The following is a 22,796-nucleotide window of genomic DNA, read 5'->3' on the forward strand; positions in this document are numbered from 1 at the left end:
TTAAATGTGAGCTTGGGAGACTTATAGAAAACAGAATAGTTTTATTATGCAGGCCTCTAACAATATTGATTAACTAGCACTGGAATACACTAAATACATTTACATTCTTTAGCATAAACAGGTGCATTGATCTTCCTGTGTGACAGTGTTGTCAAATCATTTTTGGATACAATTAGGTTTAGGGTTCGAATCCAAGGCTCTTTTAAATGTAATGTGAGATCAAAGTGGGCCATCCCATAGAAAATAAGCATGTAAACAAAGCCATTTTGCACAAATACAAACACATTTCTGTCTTGCCAGACAGTATAGTAATGCATGTTGGGGTGTTCACTGGTTCATGCAATGGCCGAGGCATAAATAAAGTTTTTAGATTTACCTTCTTTGTTTTGGTCGTTTTTGAGGAAAGATTGAAGAAATATTAGAGCTTGCTTTATAATACAAATACAACAAATTGTTTTAAATAAGGACATATTTTCCATTGAGTAAAAAAAACAACTTATTTTATGACAAATCTTTATTGGGTTGAAACTATTACATACTATATTCCAATAGCAAATACCAAAACAGTTTATAACCACAGGTAAGAATGTACAGTATTTACTGACTTACATACAGCTTTTGGCACTGAAGTTATGATATAAACAAAATACCAGTCCAAAAGGAGCCTTTTTCAGCTTGTGTCATCAGGATATATAGCAGGATCTACTCATTCATATTCTAGTTCTGACCTGCAACAACTTTTCTGTAACAGTCAAACTCAATAGTTAATTGTTGTCATTCGTTGTCATTTGTGTCAACCTTCATTTATTCATGAATGTATAGCCATATGACTACTTTGACTAATTTGTACTGGGAACATATAATTCAGATGTTCAAGTCTCCTAATGGTCCTTCTTTAACACTGACATGAGCTTAGCACATGAACTGTGGCATGCATTTGTCCAAAGTTTTTGGACAAAAACAGTACCACTCATCAGTGGCCCAGCATCAATACCTTCAATCATATATTGTAGTTCAACAGGTATTTCGTCTGTGGACTTTGTGACGTCATGTATTTTATAGTTTGTTGTTCCAAATCTAAACTGTTACTGTGACTCCAGTTCAAATGTGAATGCAGACCCACACACACACAGTGTGGGCACATATGAAGACAGTGCTGGGCAGTTTCTCAAATATCCACACAGTCCTTAGACCTTGAAGTGCATGAGGACCTGTTTGCGGTATGGATTGAAGTCATCTGGAACAGTGTCTAATAAACCAACAAAAAACGGTGTTAAATATGAATGTAGTTGATTAGCAATATTTCCCCCAAAAACATACATATCACCTACGTAAGTAACTGGTATGCAACCATAGAGTGAATACTGGACACAAACATAGAATTGGAAATGTATTAAAATGGTTGAAAGTCGACATACCATTGCAGCGGTAGCGCAGATTGGACCAGATGATGTTTTCCTGGGAGAAACAGAAGACACCTAGCCTCCCACCCCTCATGGAGGTATCAATGACCACACCGGAGTCAGCCACCATCTCAGTGCCTTCGTACAGCTTCACCCTGGGACAGGAACACAGACAGGCGCACAAATTGACCTTAGGCAGAGGGTTGAGATGCCGTTCGTTTGTGTCCTGACAATAAACATGGCGAAGAACAAATCTTAAACCAGAGAGCAGCGTTTTGGGCTGGGGTGGGGGGATAATGGGGTTGGAGGGGGAGCAGAGAGGCAGCTTCTGTCCTAACCGCTGCCTCAAGTGGAGCCCGCTGCAGAGGTCCTTTTCCCTCTCACTGGCTCTCCCACAGCATACAAAGTAGGTGTCTTTCAGTTTCTGTCTGAAAAAGGCCTCCTTGCCTCTACAAAGACCTGGCATTTTCTTCCCCTCTCTCTCCCCCTCTCATTATCTTTCTTCCTCTCTCTGTCCCACGGAGACCCCTCCCTCCATCCCCACCTACTCAAACAACCCCCTTCCTTCTGCCTAGCTACTTACTAATGGGCTAAAAACATAAGGGTTTGGAGAGATGTGTCAGAGCAGGTGGTTACTCAAAAGGAAGAGAACAGCAGCTGCTTTGGTCAAATGTCCAGCTTATACTCAGAGGAGCAAGAAATATATTTCAGCATTTGCCAATTTTTAATCAGGTACATTAAAATGGTTGAACACAATTTTTGAATAACTATGTGTGAAGTCTTCAACTATTGTCTGCAATACACACAGTAAGCCTGAGCCATAAGTCAGACTATATTTTGGCAGTAGTAATAACATGTTATATCAAAATCTAACTATTGACTACTTCAGTCACTCCTTTTGTAAAGTCCTTTTTAGTTTTTTGGGAGCTCTTTCTCTCATACCTTTAAACTCCATACCCCCTCTGTCCCTCTCTCTCTCTCGCTCTCTCTCAGACCTCCCACTCGCTACAGTAGCTTCCTCTGCATCTGCATATGAACAGGCATCGCAGCAAATTCTTGCCCAGGATTTGGTTGACATAGCAACGGGGACAATAGACGGCCTAGGGAGGTCTCTCTGTAAAAGTCACAAAGAGGTTTAGGAGGGAAAATATGGAGTAAAAAATACAGTCCCAAGTTGGATGGTGGCAGTTCATCCAACTGCCACCAGCTTTCTTTTTTTGTGATCAAGGAAACATAAATCTCATCAACTGTGGTCACAGCTACAAACACCAATTTTTTTTTTGCATACACAACTCCACTTGTAAATTCTAAATATAAATGTACTACTACTAAAGTCCCTTTACTTCTGTCGTTGTCTGTGGCTGTTCACCGTGGATTCTCTCACCTGATGTAGCCCACCTGCGGTCGGTGGCTGATCTGCCAGCGGTAGGAAGTCTTGTCCCTCCAGCCCACATTGCGGGGGTCCTGCCACAGCAGCTTCACCTCCCCAGGGGTGTCACCTGTGTGCCACAGGGAGTTACGCAGGTACTCCCCTGGCCCTGTGCTGGACTTCACAGCCTGTGAAGATGGCCCAATAGAAGATGATGGTGTGTGTCGTGTGGAAGAAAGGAGGGAAATATGGACAGAAATATAAAAGTGTGGAGACATTTTTGGGTCACATTTCTTGTGAATCTCAATCTGTGGGACTCAATCTACAGATCCAATAGATCACAAATAACAGCTTATCAGTTGTAAAACAACACTAACAACAATGTAGATGCAATGTTCTGGCCGAGACTCCTTGGCCATCTTACCTTCAGCTGTAGCCCAGGCTGGGCCATGGCCCTGAAGGGCGTGGCCTGCCAGTAAGTCTGCTCTGTCTGCTTCCACATGACCACATAGAAGGAGGAGGAGTCTTGGTAGCCAAAGATGAAGCCGGCGTAGTCGTCGTCTGTCACTGTGTTGACGTGGAACGTCCCCTCAAAGTCCACACCGTTGAATGCTGTGTAGCCTGAAAAGTCAAGTGGTTAGGCGCGGTTGTGTCATAGTTGTGGAATAATTAAGTGTTGAGGTCAATCTACAGATCCAATGTAGATTGACATTGATTGATTCCAATGAAGTTGTGGAGTGGTTAGGTGTGGAGTGGTTAGGTGTGGAGTGGTTAGGTGCATTCAAAGTTCATGTATTTCCAGTCAGCCTTAGTTTAAAATGAGCTCTGGCTGGTTGTGATACATTTACATTCATGCATTTAGCAGACGCTTTTATCCAAAGCGACTTCCAAGAGAAAACAAACAAAATAGAAATAGAGATAGAAATAGAGAAAACTATACAAAATAGTTTTACAAGATACATAGTGAAACCTACCCACAGCCAGCCCAGGATCACTGTTCATTGTCTGGACAATCTCCATTCCCTGTAATGATACCATGATTCCCAGTATTAAGTAGCTAAAACTGTACATTCTGAGCGTTCACAATTACAGAGAAATGCTGATACAACTTTTTTTTACTTACTGAGGCATCAAAAAAATCTGTGATCTCCACAGACTTTGCGAACAATCCTCTTACCTTTTGTAAATATGACTCCCCCAGCACACAACACTTTTATCATCAAGTTAGATCACCTGATTGAGCACCACCCAGTTGGGGTCGATCTGAGCGTCTCCCTCTGGGTCCAGAATGACCGTCTGATAGGCTCGGAAGTCCGTCAGCGTGACCTCCGAGCTCTCTGGACACACGTCCATCACATCCATGACGGAATCGTTGTCAAAGTCGTTCACGCACACATCGCCAACCCCGTTACCTTGGAGAAGCAGACAACGTTACGTCAACACTGCATCCATACGATCAACTATAATGTAATGTATGTAAACTATCCGAATCATCTATGTATAGTAACCGTGGAAACGGTTACCATCTGAATCTTTCTGGTTGGGATTGGTAATGAGTCGGCAGTTATCTGCCACATCCAGGATGCCATCGTTATCGTCGTCGTCGTCACAGTCGTCTCCGAGGCCATCGTTGTCTGAGTCCAACTGGGAGCTGTTGGGGATCTCGGGACAGTTGTCCCTGGTGTCCTGGTGGCCGTCCCCATCCCTGGAAGCGCAGAGCGGAGTGGGTGAATAAGGGAATTCACCTTTACGATGAGGTTTAAACATTGTTTGACTTGCCATGGAACACTGTCCTGCTACCTGAGAATTACAATAAAGTATTACCTAGGAATTAACAACACACATCGTTACACAGTCAGAATATGGCAGTCAGAGAGGGGGTGTTTGTGTGTATGTCACACTTACGTGTCTTGGTTAGTGTCACACACATCTCCAACCAGGTCGTTGTCAATGTCCGTCTAGATGGAGGGAGAAAATCATTTTGAGAGACAGTGAAGGGCCTGAATGTCTTACAGTACATTGCAGAACCATGGTGCCCTAACTCTTAACCATATTCATGTAGGCCCAACCATGGTCCTATTTATGTCATTGTACTGTGGTCGTGTAGATAAGCCTTGCCCTAACCTGCATGGGGTTGCTTGTCTCAGGGCAGCTGTCACAGGCATCCCCAACCCCGTCCCCATCTCTGTCTGTCTGCATTGGGTTGGGGACTTTGGGACAATTGTCCAGCACATTGGGTACACCTGAAAAGAAAAGAGCAATGATCACACGCTCACACATTTGCACTATGTACAAGATCAGTCCGAATTCGACCAATCAGAGGCAGAGCGTGAAAGACAAGGAGGGAAGTGTGCGTGTTTGTGTGTGTGTGTGCATGTACAAACGTTACAACTCACCATCCCCATCTATGTCATTGTCACAGGCATCCCCCTGTCCATTGCTGTCAGTGTCTTTCTGGTCGATGTTAGGGACATTGGGACAGTTGTCACACGCATCACCGAATGAGTCTGTGTCTGAGTTCTGCTGGTCTTTGTTGGGCATCAGTCTGCAGTTATCCTGAGTGGCACAACCACATGTTTAAAACACATGACACACACACATGCCTTGCTACGCACACATCCACTGCCCTATACACACACGCCTTAATACACACACATACACTGTCCTTTACACACATATGCCTTGCTACACACACATACACTGTCATATACACACATGCCTTGCTACACACACATACACTGTCCTATACACACACATGCCTTGCTACACACACACACCTCCACATTCTTGATCCCATCCCCATCAGCATCCTCATCACACTGGTCTCCAATCCCGTCATTGTCTGCATCTTCCTGTCCTGAGTTGGGCGTGTATATACAGTTATCCTAGTGGAGGAATCAATTTCAATTACACTTCCATATCGCCACACCATGACAGCACTGTTTCTTAGATATTACTATGGGCAGCAATCAGGAGCTATACAATTAACTCAGAAAGTATTTTCATACTAGGAACTTTTATGACCTTATTAAAACTGGAAAAGAAAAGCACAGTATCACAAACATCTTAATTTGAGCAACAATGTAAATCATCCATTGCCAATAAACCTCACCCCCTTATTCAACAACAAAGGGTTTTACTTGTTCAGAGGATCCATGTACCTGTTTGCAGTGCTTGTCGTTGTCCATGCAGGGCAGAGAGCGGTCAGGGTATCCATCTATGTCCGTGTCCACGCCACATGTGTTTCCATTACCAGCCCAGCCCACGTTGCACTGCAGGACAGGCAGGAAAAGAATAAGGATCACACACACCAAGTTAGGGTTAGATCACCCTGCAAATGTGGACTTGTGGAAAAGTGGACAAATCATGTGGACAAAACATTTCCCCAACAATTCATTTGAAAAAGGAAACCACATAATATTTTATTCAATATCAGAATGTCATAAAAATATTTGTTTTTTGGTTTAATTTGTAGTGGTTAAGAGACAGCAATCGGTAGTCTCGACTGCTCCAGGGTTAGGACCCACCGCACAGGACACCTCTCCGTTCCTCTCAATGATGCAGTGGGCGTTAGCGTCGCAGGGGTTGAAGCTCAGGGAGGCGCATGACTTGGTTAGCTTGGAGACACAGCCTGCTGTCTGGTTACCTAGATAGCCCGCCTTACAGCCCCCACACTGATATGATCCCTAGGAAGGAAGGGAGGGAAGAAGTGGGGAGAGAGGAGAGACGAGTGGAGAGGATGTGAGGTGAGGAGTCATAACCCCCAAAATGCAGAGAAAGGAGGTAAACTGAGGGAAACCATGTGGGAAACAGTTCTCTGGTTTCCACACTAGAGGGCACTGTCAGATTTGCATAGAATGAACACAAAATACTGTTCAATACATTTCAAGAAGATAAAATATATATACGTACGATCGTGTTGGAACATATTGAGTTTGGTACACAGGCATCAGCCACCTCCATACATTCATCAATGTCAGCGCACTCCTGTGCATGAAATCAAGGCAAAGGTTAAGAGAGAGCATGAATTAGAAAATAAAGAGAAAGAGAGGGGGAGGGGGAAAAGAGAAAAACTAGAAAGTGTGTCTTGCATGTGTTTACCTGCTTGTGATTCTTGGCATACTCAAGTCCAACTCCAATAAGAGGGGGTCCCCAGAGTCCAGGAGGGCAGGGCTCACAGAAAAAACCTTGAACTGTGTTGATACATGCCCCCACAGAGAAACAGGGCTGGGCCACAGCGCACTGGGGGAGAGGAGAGGGGACAAGGGAAAATTGTTGTTGTTGTAGTGTGGTTGTTGTAGTTACCTCAGTGTGGTTAATACATTATTACACAGCTAGATTTGACTGACAAAGCAGTGGTATTATTATGGTACTATACCTCGTCAATGTCCTGGCAGTGGGTACCGTTTCCCATCATGCCCTCTGGGCAGGGCCCACAGCGGTACCCAGGGGACTCAAAGGTCTCCATGCAACCCACACTCTTGTAGCAGGGGCTGGGTGAACATCTGGAGCGAGGCTCATGGAAGCCTGCAGACACGCATACAGACACACACGCACGCACATACACACACACACACACCCAAAGACACATACACACACATGCATGTAAACAAAAGCATATCAAACTGCAATGTGGTTTAGAGATTTTAGACTTATAGGGCTGAATGCTCACTCACCACATACTTGGCATTCCAAAATGGTGTTCCTGATCAAGGACATTTCCTTTACCTGGGGAACAGAAGAAAGAAGCACCTTGTCATTCATGGAAACGCACTCATCCACACACACATGCAAGCACACACATACAAATGCATGCCGTACATTCAATTAGGCACACACACAAACAGCCCTCACTTGCTCTCTGATGTCTTCTCGTAGCTCCCCTAGAATCTGGTTGAAAATGATCAGCTGTCCAATCAGAGCTTTGGTGTGGTCACCTGATAATCCACAAAATAAAAAGCATTCAGGAGGGAACCACTTCATCCAATGCATTTCGGATATTGTAGGAAGGATAGCTTAGTTAGGAAAATGCACGGTCGTAAAAATGTTTGAAGGACATGGAATGGTTATGGCATCATCAGTATGTTGGAAACACTCACCCAAAATGGAGTTCACTTCCACACCAACTGTTGGAAGCATAGTTGAGAGTCATTATCAACTGCAAAATCAGCTTGATCTAGTACTCTGTCAGTAGTTTATCTACAAGTACATTCATAAATATATCCACAGTGTCAGACCTTAAACTGAAGAACAGACAACCCATCAAGTTTAGCATTCTAATTTCAAAGATCTGCTGATGCAATATCAAAGAAGCGTGATGTCGTCATGGCTATTGAGTTGCGTTTGTGCACCTACCAGTGTTATAGGCTGAGGAGTCTACCTGGAAAGGACAGTCAACCAGAGTGCCTGCTTTGGCCACGGTGCCCCCTAGTGCCACTTTGAGGGACTCGACTGCACCCTGGAAGCAAGAGGTATACACCATCAACTCTCTTTTCCAGTCAAATTAGAGCAAGTAAGATTTCAGTGCAAAGAAAATCAATTATAATAGTGAATCATCAACAATAAATAATAAACGATGAACAAAGACACATCGACTGCACATTTTTAGACTCCCTAAGTGGATCTACAGTAGGCAATACTTTTTATTCCCGTTCTCTACGTCACATGAATGATCCTACTTACACCTTGACAGGAATGGGAGAATAGCTTGTGATTGTCTAGAATTCAACTCTGCTCACTCACCTGTACCCTAGCGTAAGCCTTGTAGCCATTCCTTATCTCCACCATCTCTGCCTCGGCAGGGAGAGCGACCAATGGTGGAAGACCTTGGCTGGAGTCGGCCAATCGGCAGTTAACGTAAAGCTCCAGGTGTAGGTGGTCCCTGCGTAGCCCTCCCACACGCAGGATGATAGAGTGCGTTCGACCGTAAGCCAGGTTGGCATTCTGGAGGTTGACAGTGTGGATTTTGCCGTCCTCCCTAACATACCTAACCAAGGCTGATAAATAGAAGGGAATGCGGAGAGTTGGGGAGAACAAGCGATATGGGGGAGAATCGGGAAGAATATGGGAGATTGAGCAGACAAATATAGGGTCAGATTTCCAGACATAGATTCAGCCGACTTTAAAACTGGAGAATCATGTTGAGAGGAGGAACTTCCACATTGTGGTTGACCAGAATGGAATGTTCCATGTACATTTATTTAACCCTTATCCTGTTCATTAGGCTTTGCAAGCTTTCCCCAGAAAAATACCTTCATTTCAACTACTTATCCATCAAGGTCATCAATGAAGGTCATCAAAGTGAAACCCCAGCAGCTTCCTAAGGGAAGGTGTTTCATAAAAAGTACCTTTGTTGATCTTGCCCATCATAGCCAGCTCTAGGTATTTCTTATTGTCTTGTTTGTTGTAGATGCCCAGCAACACTCCTCCAAGCTTGGCTGGCAGGTAAAAAGTGGACACGATGTAGATGTCACTGAGCGTGCTCAGAGCCCGCCCCACCTTCTCCACCGCTGCAACACTCTGCTTGTGGTCCTGCAGACTCAGCATGTCAATGACTGAGGGAAAGAGTGAGTGGGGACGGTATGGATAAAGAGAGTGGGAAAAGGGAAGGTTAACACAGCTTTCCCCTTCTTCGCCTCCTGCACCTCCTTGTTCGATTTTCTATCTAGCAGTACATGTTTACAGACATAGGACAATGAGGTTTGGCAGAAGGCATTCAGTTTGTCAAAAGCAAACTGTGAGAACTCAAAGGGTGAGGGAATGAGGAAGGGAGGGAGGGAGGTAAGGAGAAGGCTGGGAAAAGGAGAGGTGGAAAGTCAGCCGTGTACAAAGTATTGTTGCTGTTGGAGTCACAAGGGATCTAAGCTGAGAACAACAACTACATTGACAGTGACTTTGGAAGTTCAACAAGGTTTTTCAGTAAAAGAACCTGGTCCCTGGAGGTTAACAGTTGCAAAGAGTAGGTCGTCTCCACCTATACTGCCATGAAATATGGTTTGAACAATCAGTTGGATGAACGTGACATGAATTTCTAGTACAGTGCTTGCAAGTAAGCAAACCACTCGGTTAGGTGGGGGAATAAAGTATACGTTTTTAAAACAAAATAGAAAGTGCATAGCCTATATGGGGAAGTAGATGTTAATAACAACTGTGCGCTCGGTCATGCGACACGTGCTTTGTGGTTTTACGCACAGTAATACATGAATATATGTCATCGTGAAATACTAAGTACTACTACGCAGAATAATTTTAACAAAAACGTGCATGTAAACTTGAAGGTGTCTAACAAGCAATTATCAATCATAGACCTATGGGTGTATACAATACAGTTTAAAAAAGGCTTTGAAAATAAAGGGCAGACACATAATTATTGTCTAGAACAACTTAATCAAAGTGGACAGCTCCTTTCCGTTACCTTGCATATCCAGTTTATCCACTGGCTCACATAATGCCACGAATAGAAATATGGATGCAGCCAGGAACGTTGGCACCGTGCGTCTTGTACCCATGTCCCAAGATAGGCTGCGTGCAGGTTTTACAGGGTTAACAACAGTATTGTATATGGCCAACCACTGATAATCCACCTTGTTGATGAGGATGATGATTGATCAAACTTTATTCCAATAAAGTACAGAAAAAGTGGTCGAGATGAACTAACCGCCTGTTACAAATGAGCCGATACAAAGTCGACTGGTTTATGGGGGGCGCGCTTCTGCCTCGTATCTCGTTTGCGCCGCGTCGATGTGACAGTGAACGCGCGAGTTGGTCCGCCTGCTTGTGACCTGCTGCAGACCTGCGAGTAGCATAGTCCCTGAGCGATAGCCTACTAAATAGCAAACATTTACACTTACATATATATAAAATAGATTATGTAAGACTTTCGTACTTGTGAACAACTTTAATCAATTTGAGGACTTCAGACTCAAAGGGGGTCGTCTTAAGGACACTTTTGTTCGCTTGATTATGTTGCAGTCTATGACAAAACAACACAATTCAGCTTAAAAGGTCATTAGTGGGAAAGCCAGATAGGCCTATAACGCACTCTTAATTAATTTGATTGCGTCGCAGGGGAACACAAAACGGACATTTCCCTAACTTTAGGCTTCAGCCCTCCCTCCCCTTGTTCCTTTCTCCAACTGGAAACTGTTTGTTTCTGATTACCCACCAGTTGCCGTGGCAACTTGCGTTTAACAGCAGGTGATGGAGGAAATATTTTTTATTAGACTAGGAGAATTGAAATGTGGGCTAAGTCTGTGAGCCACATTTCACAATGAACAACGCCACCTTATTGAACATCCACGCGTATAAATGTTCGGTTTTGTTTCCAATGTTTCATATTTTCCTGATTGGGAAATGTAAGCAAACGTCAAACAATGGAATTCTTAAGCTAGCCTTTACAAATTTTCCGCTGTTCAAGATTCAACTAGATCCAACTATTAAGCACTTTTGAGGCGTGTTGTCTTGATCCATGGAAAAAGAGGGCTACACTACAAGCATATTTTCCCACTCCGGGAATTCTTTCCCAGATACTTTTTCAGGGTCATTAAACTTGGCCCCAGGAGATTTCATTGAAACCAAAGGAGTTACTTTGACTTGTGGTGCCGACGTTTTTGGTGATTTCTCAAAGCGTGTGAGAGGGGGCAGAATATTTTCCACACACACACACACACACCAAAACCTGAGTGAACAGGAGCCAAAGTGAGATTCCTTGTAGGTGGCGTCATGTGCAGCTGTCTCCGGGGTCTTGGTCATAGGAACGAAACGAGGTATCAGGGAAGGGCGGGTTTCACAAGGAGGGGGAAGGCTGGGTGCCAGGCAATGTGACTATATCTAACCCTAACCTTATCAAGATATGCCATTATATACACATCCACACGAGCGAATGCAAAATAAGAAACCCAACGATTAGATGTAACTCATTTATTCAAAGAAAACATCTTAAATGTAAAATGCAAGTTTTGGTATTAAATCATTTTTCATAAGAAAAACAATCCCTTAAAAATACACGCCATGACATAGCCTACTTCAGCATTTTGGCAGCCACAACTTCTGTACACGGGGGAGCAACAAAAAAAACGTTGTTGGGAGATTTATGCTTGACGTAGGGTAGCATCAGATGTGGCCAAAATGTAAGCTTTTTTCATTCTATAACAGAACGCAAAGACAATCACATATTTGCTATGTAAATTATAGGTTTCACGGTAATTTGCTACCGTATGTCTGCCTAGAAGCACGGAACCATTCACAGAAGGCAAAGATGTAGGAACATTAAAGTAATAACAAGCTCTTCTCCTTTTCCAAGTTTATGGAACGAAGACTGACGTGTTGTAATGATGGGAATATGGCCAGTTTTCAAGAGACACGTAGGCCTGGTGCTTTTAGGACAATCTTATTCCGCTGGAAATAATGTTAATTTCAAGGCTAAATCAGCTATGCCATGGTGGATAGACCCCCCATCTCCCTCCTTATATCTCTTTTATTTTTAGGTTCTATCTTGTACTTAACGAAACAATCAATGCAAAACAGTGGTAATTTTGGCAAGTTCCCATTATATGAAGGCTCAAGGCTTTACGAAAACAACAACAATCAGATGTTCTCATTTACATACCTATTCTCTCTGATATAGACATCCATATAAAACAGCATGTAAACAAAGTTATTTAAAGAAGATAAAATTACATTTAAAGTGATGCAAAACGTATAGCAAGCACCGGAACAAATGTTATACCCCGTATGTTTCAGAAATTATAATTCTGTTTTAAATTGTTAAGAAATTGCATTTAAACACCAGTGCGAAAGTATATTGCATGCTGGACCCCAGGTGCACATTTAATCATATTTTGAGTTATATTCTTTAGTTATCCACACCTTTCTTCTCTGGAAAGATGAGAACTGCCATCATAGTAGGCCTACTTCAAAACAGATTCCTTGCCCAGGAATGAATGGGAGCCATCGGGCAGGTGACCGGTCTGGAAGTAGACCTCTCTCTACATCTCATCAGCCCTCCTCTTCATCTCCTTCAAGGGGGGACAGTGAGCGGAGGGTCGTGAAGCCATCCAGAGGCTCCTGCTGGACATGTTGGATGGAGACAATCCCTGATAGGAGTGCATAGCTCAGCATTGCACCCAGAGCCACTAGGACAGAAAGCAACTGCTTGCGCTTCTTGTTGGGCACGTGGTCAACTTCGCCCCCTTCAGGTTGGGAGGACACCTTGCGACTGAAGCCCTCTAGACAGAAGAACAACAACAAAAGTATGAAACATTAAGCACTAGAAACTATACAGGAAAGATACATACATTAAGTTTATTTAAAACATAGTTTTTAAATAAACTTATTAAAGGGTACTCACCCCGCCCTTCGCCTGGGAAGTAAAGAAGCAGGATGTTGGAGCAGAAGTGGGTCAGATTGTCGAGTGATTGGAGGTGCTGCTGGAGCCTTGCTTTGGGCAGTTTCATCTTCAAGAGAGGTGCCAGGTGACCAAACACAAACGCATCCAGAGATGAAGGCCTAGTAGGAACAACACAATGGCATTAGCCAGAAAGACAATTCATACAGTGGGAAAGGTGCAATTAAAAACAAAAATGAAGGAATTATTCATTCTGCAATGGGAAGACAATAGTATACAAAATATTGAATAGATTTAGGTATTATTTTTCATACATTTCTTACACATTTTAGGGTACAAAAATAAGAAATTGTTCTACTTGAACCTACGAGTCGCCAAAGAAGAACTTGTTAGATCCCAGACGCTGAGAGAGAAGATTCAAACACTCCAGAGCCTCACGGTACAGCTGTAAAGTGAGACCAAACAGGTGTCAACATTTTACAAATGTTTTAGTTAAAAAGGCACTAAATCGTTAACTAAGCTGCTACTCAGGGGTTACTTGTACCCACACACAGGATCAATTGCCCCACCCAGTTAAATTCTTAATCAACAGGACAAACACAAAACATTTCCATGCACCTCACCTCCTTTTCTGTCTCCTCACTCGCCTCCAGTTCCTTTTCTCCCCTGATGAGACGTAGTCTCTCCAGCTGCTGCCGCTGCATTCGACCAGGCAGGAAGAAGTTCAGGGGGAAGGGCATGTGATCAGCGTGCCAGCGACGAGTAACCTCCGCATAATTCTTGGGATCAATCCACAGAAAGTAGATCTAGACCAGGCAACAATTGGAGAGAATATGAATAGACAACATGAAAGGAAGAAAAAAAAAGACCTAAACTACTTCACTTTCCTAAACATGACAGATATTCTTACCAGAGCAGGCATAAGTTTCTCTTCCAGGAGAGAGATGAAGGCCAGGGTGTCTGCATCCTCCCTGGCCGACAAGTCATAGTCTGCATTGTATTTCTGAAAGAAGAGCATCCATCATAACACTGCACACCTGCCTCTATTACAACCTAGAGAACCTCTAGTACTAACTCAACAGTTAACCAGTCTTGCGACTGCTGAAGGTTAGGGCATTCTACAAGCCCTAACCCTAGGCCTGACATGAATGATTTCCAGAAGTCCAGCTGTTGTCTGCTCTGAGTAAATCACAACATTTGTGATTTGTGACCAATTGTGAATTTCTGACAAGCACAGTGCAGCAGTCCTGCCTCCCCCTCCATTACACTGATAGTTTGATGCTTTTTAATGTTTGTTTGTTTTTTGGCATCAAAGTCAGTTAGTAAACTTTTGTGTCAAATCTGTTTCCTTTGCATGTCTCTCTGCATAAAGGGGCTTAAGTCTGTCAATGGACCAAGACTCAATGGTTGTTTATTTCTTAACAGGCTCTTTCCCTTATCTTAAGATCCCTTTTAAAAAGTCAACAATGGTTTGACTGACTTTGGGGCCACCTTCAAAACTGTGTACACTTAAAGGGGCAATTGACTGGGTTTTTGGGGTATTTCACACTGTTCCTTAAGGTCTCCGAATAGGGTATGTAACATTGGTTGGGTTGAAAATGGCCCGGGTGCTGTTCTATGCCCTCTGACAGATCCTCTGAAATGTTCCCGGGAAAAAACACTAGCTTTTCTCCTTTTATGGTATGCTCATTTATATTTAGATCAGCTGCGCGCTGATTGGTTGGTTATCAACGAGTGAAGCTGGGAGCAAAACCGCAACACGGCCAACAGCAGCACTCGCTGAAACACCGAAGTTGGAGACTTGAAATAAAAACGCGCAAATAAATCTATTGTGTCTACACAACACTGTTTTCAACAGATTGACTATATATCATTTGAAATGATAACATTACTCGTTTCCACTTCTGTTGTTGAAGCAAACTGGATTGACTTAGGTGGGTAGAACGTTAGGCTACAGCTTAGCAACCAAACCATATCGTGATTCTACTCGGCTTCAGTTAGCTAGCTAGGCTAGCTCTAGATATCTTGCTGTAAAATAACATGACAAAGATCTGGACAAACATGCATCGTGAATTGTAGATTTTCATTACACAGGTTATTTATTTGAATGAAACACAGTCAGGAACATGAATCAACGTTAGCCCCATTGCCAATAAACTAGGCTAAATTATCACACATTCTACCTATGCTCTTGCGTTAACTAGCAAGCTAAACTTGTTTACATGCCTACAGTCTAGGTGTTACTAGTAACAGTTACTAGCAATGCTAACGTATCCTGTATCTAGAACCTGCCTTTCTCCAGTTCTTTCAAATAGATTATCTAGACAGGCGTTAGCAATAAGTCAGACTGCAGTTCGTTTTCTGGCTATTTTTCGGAAGCTTCCCTTCTAATGCCGACTACAGCTAGTCTAGCTAGAGTCATTTGATGTGTGTAGAAACGTATTTAGCATTCTACCTGGTATGCTATATACAGGAAACGTTAGCATTGCTAATAACTGTTAGCACAACATCATACTGTCCTTATAGCTTGCGGTTGCAATGAGCATACGGTTGGAACAGCACCTCTTTCCAGGTTCAGCTTCCTAGTATATCCTGCTTGAAATTGTCCAAGGTTGTCAAAACTGTCTTGGGTGAAAAGTTCAGAGCAAATGAATGATTGAGTGTCGAACTTCGCCGGGATCTTCTCATAGACAACAGCAGCCATGCCTGTTGAATGTTTGGCTCCTTGGGAAGACTGTGAGTGTTAGCCTTCCCTGTACAGCCTGGAACACAGCATTTACGACCGTGGTCCATTTTCAATATCCTTGTTATAATTCAAAACGTTCTTCTTTGTAATTCCTTATAAGTAGCCTACACAGAGCAGCGCGCAGCTAAACTAGTATCGGAGATAGACGCTACCTCGGGCTGGTCTGGATGTAAATTCTGGGGCGTGACAAAGATACAGAAGAGAGCCAATAAGAGGGCGATCACCGGTCCTACCTAGGACCGGTGGCTTTGTTGAAAAGCTAGCGTTTTACAGCCAAATTTTTTCTTTTTGAGATGTGAATAGGAAAGAGGTGTCAGTGGACTTTGATATTCACTGTATGTTCAGTTTACCCTCCGAACTGTCGTTTTTCAACAATGACAAGGTAAAATCGGTTTTGCAGTCAATTGCCCCTTTAAGTCAGTTAAGGGGGCTTGCTTTCAACAGGTAAGTGGGCAGCAGACAAAAGAGTGGCATCTTCAGGATAAAGCTGAGGCCTGCATGGGATAGTCACCTGCTTCCTGAGATGGATGATGATGTCATTGGGCCTTGAAAGACTCCCATTGTGGCTGGTCTTCAAGGCAGGCAGGCTGCCTGTAGTACCAATGGGGGAAAACGCTGTTAAAGCCATTATGTCATCAAAAGGCTACACCGCTCATTTGTGACCAGTGTAGTGTGACCGCTTTGCTCAGACAGAAGGAGCATGGCAGGGATAAACAGAGAGGGAGCAGAAGAGAGCATGTCTTTTCAAAAAACAGATAGGACAACTAACTCGTTCAAGAAATGCACAAAAACACACACAGAGAAACACAAAGGGAGAGGCTAACATAACGAGGGGAAAGGAAATAGTAATCTCACCAGTGGGACTTCTCCAGGGATAATTGTTCTTGTGAAGCTTGAGTGGTGCTCCGGCAAACTTGGCATATGCCTAGGGTAAAAAAAGATTAGGAACAGTCAATTCCAGTTGTCTAAAATGATTACATGGCAATATTATAAGGCCAAATAACAAGCACTAGCCTAACTCTAGCATACGCGTAAGCAAAAAGACTCAAGGACAAGATCGTATTGTAGGTGTAGACAACTAACCAGTAGGAGCTAAATCTTTTTTTGCGTTTTGGACGTCCATATGGACGTCCATAGACTGACGGCGATGGCTGCTGATCTTTGCATGGATGGACGGACGGCGATGCTGTTCAGAGTGCCGTCCATAGAGGGAGCAGATATTTTGGACGGCGTCATAGCCGTCCATATGGACGGCGATGCTGTTCAGAGTGCCGTCCATAGAGGGAGCAGATATTTTGGACGGCGTCATAGCCGTCCATATGGACGGCGATGCTGTTCAGAGTGCCGTCCATAGAGGGAGCAGATATTTTGGACGGCGATGGATTAGCAGGGACGTCCCTCGTGCCGTCCATAGAGGGAGCAGATAATAGCCGTCCATATGGACGGCGATGCTGTTCAGAGTGCCGTCCATAGAGGGAGCAGATATTTTGGACGGCGATGGATTAGCAGGGACGTCCCTCGTGCCGTCCATAGAGGGAGCAGATATTTTGGACGGCATCATAGCCGTCCATATGGACGGCGATGCTGTTCAGAGTACCGTCCATAGAGGGAGCATATATTTTGGACGGCGATGGATTGAATGTTTAGCAGGCTGTTGAGCTAACAGAACTGCCGAAGGCTACCATAGCATGTAGCTAGCTACATTAACTTTGGATGACTCTATCTTTTGTCAAGTTAATTTGTATGAATTGCATGTTAGTGCAATATTTACGCCTTTATTCTGTTTTTTTTACATAATCAGCAGTATGATCTCATGACAATATAGACTTGAAAAACAATATGTTATGGTTTGGGTTTGCCTATAGGCTACATTTATTTTAATTATTTCGAGAATTGTTAATAAAGACTCATTTAAAAGGTTAACATTGTGTTATGACCCTATGAAATACATTGCCATTTAGGTCTTTTAAACCGTCAGTTTAAAGTGTTTTATGGGTGGATTTGAAGCCACCAGTCAGTAGCTCCAATCTTGCGCACGAACTTTGCGCACGGAGACAAACGCAAAACAACAAACACTCGCTTGGAGCGGAGACCAATGCAAAACACAATACGATGTGTTGAGCCAAACCAAAGCCGTCAAAGGCTACCATGAATGTAGCTACAGCAACCGTGGATGACTCAATAAGTTTTTTTTCACGTTATTTTGTATTAATTGCATTTAAGTGAAGGCTATATATTTACGCCTTTATTTTATTTTTAACATACAAAAGTAGGCCAATCAACAATATAATCTCATGACAATACAGACTTGAAAAACAATATGTTATGGTTAGGGTTTGCCTAGATATAGGCTACATATATTTTAATTATTTCGAGAATTGTTAATAAAGACTCAATTAAGATTTTAACATTGTGTTATGACCCTATGAAATACATTGCCCTTTAGGTCTTTTAAGCCGTCAGTTTAAAGTGTTTTATGGGTGGATTTGGAGCCACCAGTCAGTAGCTCCAATGTTGCGCACGAACCACTTTGAGCGGAGACAAATGCAAAACGTAATAGCCTATGGGCCTAACACTCCAAATGTTAACCTTTTAAATGAGTCTTTATTAACAATTCTCGAAATAATTAAAATAAATGTAGCCTATAGGCAAACCCAAACCATAACATATTGTTTTTCAAGTCTATATTGTCATGAGATCATACTGCTGATTATGTAAAAAAAACAGAATAAAGGCGTAAATATTGCACTAACATGCAATTCATACAAATTAACTTGACAAAAGATTGAGTCATCCAAAGTTAATGTAGCTAGCTACATGCTATGGTAGCCTTCGGCAGTTCTGTTAGCTCAACAGCCTGCTAAACATTCAATCCATCGCCGTCCAAAATATATGCTCCCTCTATGGACGGCACTCTGAACAGCATCGCCGTCCATATGGGCGGCTATGACGCCGTCCAAAATATCTGCTCCCTCTATGGACGGCACGAGGGACGTCCCTGCTAATCCATCGCCGTCCAAAATATCTGCTCCCTCTATGGACGGCACTCTGAACAGCATCGCCGTCCATATGGACGGCTATGACGCCGTCCAAAATATCTGCTCCCTCTATGGACGGCACTCTGAACAGCATCGCCGTCCGTCCATCCATGCAAAGATCAGCAGCCATCGCCGTCAGTCTATGGACGTCCATATGGACGTCCAAAACGCAAAAAAAGATTTAGCTGCCTCTCCAACTAACTCTGAGCACCTCTATACTCCAGCTTCTCTGTGGTAATCAAACAGCTTTGTTGCTAGCAGGCAGGCTACAGAACACAGTAGTCTATCAACACAGCTGTCAAGTAAAGGTTAACTCCAGGCAAAAGCCTCCAGCGTGAAAACGTACAACTAGCCAACAGTGAAAGCATATTTTTCTTATGCCATAAATTTAAAGGCGGTTATGAACTCCTTTCTCAAAAAGCTTTACAGTTTTAATCTTGCGCCAAATGAATTGTAAAGATGAGAAAGACACTAAACAATACATCATTTGACACATTAAGGACTGCTATTACAGACATGAAAGTACATCCAATAAATTACATTTGGCAGCTAACATAGACCCGACTGTGCTTGCAGAAAGACAGAACAAAACAGGACTAGACATCATGGAAAATAGGGGTCATTCAGTGTTTCCCACACATAGACTAATTTGTGGCGGTGCGCCACAGAATCAACACCGGCCGCCACATATTGCGCTTCGTAAAACATTTTTTTTAACGCCATTTAGGTTAAAATGCGCAGCGTATTCGTTCAGCTGCATTTCCTTTTCCCTGCTCTCCCTCCGTCTCTCTGTCACTCATGCGTCTTTCTCACATATGCACACAGTCACAACACGTTAGCAACAATGCATACATACGCCGTTCTAGTAAGACCGACAGCTATATCAGCGAGCTTTCAGCATTAGTGCCGTAGCTAAAAGTCGAGGAAAGTTGAGGCTACTTTTTGCTAGGTACCTCGAAGGTTCCTCTTCGTTCTTTTGGTGAGAAGTCTCAGGAGCTAGCTACTTACCCGGCGTCATGGAGCCGACCAGTTAAATAGCTGTTTAGCACTAGCGTTGCTATACATGCATAATGCAGAAATGATATGTTAGTTGTTGTTAATTTTGTGAAGGTGTGAATCTTTTTGGATTAATATTTAATGTAACAAATTATTAACAAATTAACTGTGTAGCGAATTATTAACGAAGGAATTATTACGACCCCCCCCCCCCCCCCTCCGGTCGGACAACCCTACCCCCCCCCCCCCCCCCCCCCCCCCCACGCCCGCCACAACTAGATTTCTAATCTGTGGGAAACAATGGGTCATTTGTTGTCCGCAAGCAGTCAGAATTTCCTTTGCAGCTGTCTGAGACACCCTTGGGCAATAAGTAAAATTATTTTGCTTTGGCTAATATCTAAAGCTGTGATACATTTTAAACATTTTATATAATCCAAAAATAAAAGTGGAATTTGGATATGTGGATTTTTAATTGCTTTCAATGAGCCAGAAGAAGAAAGGTTATCTTACATTACTGGTTCTCTGTAGTGTTTGAGGTAATACAATCCATCAAGAAAGGCTTGAGAATACATCAATCATTTACTGAGGCAGACAAAGGAGAGACTGTGGTGTGCAACTTTACATTAGACCAGGGGTGTCAAACTCATTTCGCATCGTGGGCCACATACGGCCTAGGGAGATGTCAAGTGGGCCGGACCATTAAAATTATACCATACTCTGCTATAAATAACCAAAATATCATGTCTTTCTTCTGTGTTATCTAATTTAATTGATATAAAGACCATATCGTATAAAGTCCGTCCAACCGCTTTAACAAGTAATGATCTCTTTGGTGGTGTAGTTGGTTAAAGCGTTGTACGGTTACATATTGTTAATGCGAATCTGGGATCCCAAGTTCGCGCCCCAGTCCAGTGAATCTCGTACGATATTCTTTAACTTTTACTGTGAGAAAATGACATAATTCTAAAGGCCTACGGATGTATCACAACATTTTAATGTGTGAGCACTAATATCAGATCAAAATGAACACATGTAGCCTTAATTAAATATTGAATAACGTAGGGTAGTCTACCGTCGGAGACAACCACTACCCCTCATTCAGCCAGTTTAAACGGCTGCTAGATGACGCTGTTCATTTTCAAAGCGCCGATAGTTCGGCTCTTTGGGCCGGCACAATCCGGAAGAAACCACCAAAGCTTCACAAGGCATCGTTCGCCCATCCCTAGTAGAGACCAAGGTATTAATTGATACCGTCTGCTGTTTTCAGTCTGTCTCAGTGATGCGGCTTGTCTTCTACTCTGATGGAAAGAGTGCGCCCCTTAGCGGATAATCCATGAATTACAGCGATTTAAAAATATTAATTCCATGTCTTTTATGCATTTTTTCCACTTTCAAATTATCCTGCGGGCCTGATCGAACCTCCTTGGGGGCCGGTTCCGGCCCGCGGGCCGTATGTTTGACACCCCTGCATTAGACACTGGATGATTCATTCCTAGAAAACCAAAATGAGAAAAAATATTTTCCTTCGGTTCCTTTTTTCGGGGGGTGGGGTTGAAACAGATGAATGTTCTGTCAAAGTAAATAGTCCTCTAGTCTTCTTGACTGCTCCCTATATTGCATCCCATTGTCCAACTTATTTAGTCGACATAAATAAGTGCACCTGTACTTTGTATCCTGTGTGCATCGTGCCATAGGTTACATTTACTCATTTAGCAGACGCTTTTATCCAAAGCAACTTCCAAGATAGAACTTTACAAAGTGCATAGGTCACTGACAATAACAACAAGGTGGTTCCAAAAACATAGCGGGTAGCCAAAACATGAAGCACATATTGTGAACAAACAAAATAAGTTCCAAAGGGAAGAACCATAAGACCATGTAGTTAAACAAGTTACAATTAAACAACTACATTTACTTAAATTACTTAAATGATCCATTCTTAATATGTTAATAATGCATGTATAATATAATTAATTTGCATAGCACCAACAAGCAATCATTAAGAATACATAATAGGGCATCACAATATTGATGCACGATTATGTTTTGACCTGAAGGCTACTTGCTGTGAGGGCTAGCTACTATTGTCCTGATGTAGCCGGCGAGTACCATGTGCTCATTTTTATTATCTGGTGACGCAGTTTGAGTGCAATACTCTACATGGACATTGCTAAACAACACTGCTCCAGATAAAACCTAGAGCCATGAGCACCTTGCTGTAGGCTGCGACACTTGACAGGTGATTGGAAATGAACGATGTCGACAAGCTCGTTAGCTAGATGCTAGCCAGTAGTGCTAGGCTAGCTAGCACGCTTTCTACTGCTGCAAAGCAGCACGTGGACGTTGCTATCAGTCTGAGCTGTATTACCGGTACTGTAGTTAGTTTAATTGTCACGTCAAATGTCTTACCAATACAATCAAACACTCCGTATTGACTGAAGGTAAACCCCAATCTCCGTCCCAACAGTAAAGCTCACAGGGGGCAGCCATCTTGAATTAATTATCAACGGTTACTCGGAAGTAATCATTAATTAGCGTAAAAATAAAATCAAAATATTTTATTATTCTATTGAAATAGCCTACTTTTAATTTAAATTTCACAATTAATTTATTGGTGCCTAGTAAAAATGAAATACAAATGTCTAAAATCCCCTATAATTAACATTCAACACATTTCCTATGAGCAAGATTGAACATAAAGGGGGTAACTTTAGAAGCCCCAACGTTTCATAAAGGTAGTCAATGTCGCCAGGTGCCTGGTTTTATGGGTCAAGAGGACACCTGGAGAATGGAATGCCCTGTCCGTCCTCAAAGAAAGTATGACAGGCACAGTTTTAAAACCTTTTTGAAATTTGAGCAGATTACATCGCCTTCTCTTATGCATGCAGCATCTTATCTA

At 42.8% G+C, this 22,796-nt stretch overlaps 2 protein-coding genes across 3 annotated transcripts; both read right to left on the reverse strand.

Annotated features, from left to right (window-relative positions):
- Positions 1–499: 499 nt before the first annotated feature.
- On the reverse strand, positions 500–10,532 carry thbs3a (thrombospondin 3a). 2 transcript variants are annotated; one of them, XM_047039218.1, is made up of 24 exons: positions 10,430–10,521; positions 10,187–10,293; positions 9,120–9,326; positions 8,515–8,768; positions 8,128–8,230; positions 7,872–7,898; positions 7,627–7,709; positions 7,449–7,500; positions 7,151–7,299; positions 6,874–7,014; positions 6,685–6,759; positions 6,300–6,458; positions 5,934–6,044; positions 5,550–5,657; positions 5,169–5,328; positions 4,897–5,015; positions 4,678–4,730; positions 4,296–4,477; positions 4,006–4,184; positions 3,747–3,795; positions 3,197–3,393; positions 2,788–2,960; positions 1,419–1,558; positions 500–1,249 (listed from the first exon to the last, which is right to left on the reverse strand). In XM_047039218.1, the coding sequence occupies exons 2-24, from the start codon at positions 10,278–10,280 to the stop codon at positions 1,188–1,190; spliced, it is 2,877 nt and encodes a 958-aa protein (XP_046895174.1). In that variant the 5' UTR covers positions 10,281–10,293; positions 10,430–10,521; the 3' UTR covers positions 500–1,187. The 2 variants fall into 2 exon arrangements, with proteins under 2 accessions (XP_046895174.1, XP_046895165.1); XM_047039209.1 differs by having other exon boundaries at positions 10,187–10,532.
- A 1,144-nt stretch (positions 10,533–11,676) lies between these two features.
- Positions 11,677–22,396, reverse strand: mtx1a (metaxin 1a). The gene is made up of 8 exons (XM_047032747.1): positions 22,307–22,396; positions 16,719–16,788; positions 16,375–16,454; positions 14,028–14,120; positions 13,741–13,923; positions 13,486–13,562; positions 13,121–13,278; positions 11,677–12,998 (listed from the first exon to the last, which is right to left on the reverse strand). The coding sequence occupies exons 1-8, from the start codon at positions 22,385–22,387 to the stop codon at positions 12,769–12,771; spliced, it is 972 nt and encodes a 323-aa protein (XP_046888703.1). The 5' UTR covers positions 22,388–22,396; the 3' UTR covers positions 11,677–12,768.
- Between the last annotated feature and the right edge of the window lie 400 nt (positions 22,397–22,796).

This window comes from Hypomesus transpacificus, chromosome 2 (assembly GCF_021917145.1).
Source record: "Hypomesus transpacificus isolate Combined female chromosome 2, fHypTra1, whole genome shotgun sequence".
Taxonomy (NCBI): Eukaryota; Metazoa; Chordata; class Actinopteri; order Osmeriformes; family Osmeridae; genus Hypomesus; species Hypomesus transpacificus.

What these genes read in the sequence shown, in the direction of transcription:
- thbs3a (XM_047039209.1), bottom strand. Translation starts at nt 10,280, where the DNA reads ATGGGTACAAGACGCACGGTGCCAACGTTCCTGGCTGCATCCATATTT. An exon ending in TTTGGAATGCCAAGTATGTG is followed by an intron (nt 7,300 to 7,448) that starts GTGAGTGAGCAT and finishes GCGTGTCTGCAG; the next exon opens with GCTTCCATGAGCCTCGCTCC. An exon ending in TCTGCGCTACCGCTGCAATG is followed by an intron (nt 1,250 to 1,418) that starts GTATGTCGACTT and finishes TTGGTTTATTAG; the next exon opens with ACACTGTTCCAGATGACTTC.
- mtx1a (XM_047032747.1), bottom strand. Translation starts at nt 22,387, where the DNA reads ATGGCTGCCCCCTGTGAGCTTTACTGTTGGGACGGAGATTGGGGTTTA. An exon ending in CGGAGTGTTTGATTGTATTG is followed by an intron (nt 16,789 to 22,306) that starts GTAAGACATTTG and finishes TTTTTACCCTAG; the next exon opens with GCATATGCCAAGTTTGCCGG. An exon ending in TCCCTGGAGAAGTCCCACTG is followed by an intron (nt 16,455 to 16,718) that starts GTGAGATTACTA and finishes TTGGTACTACAG; the next exon opens with GCAGCCTGCCTGCCTTGAAG.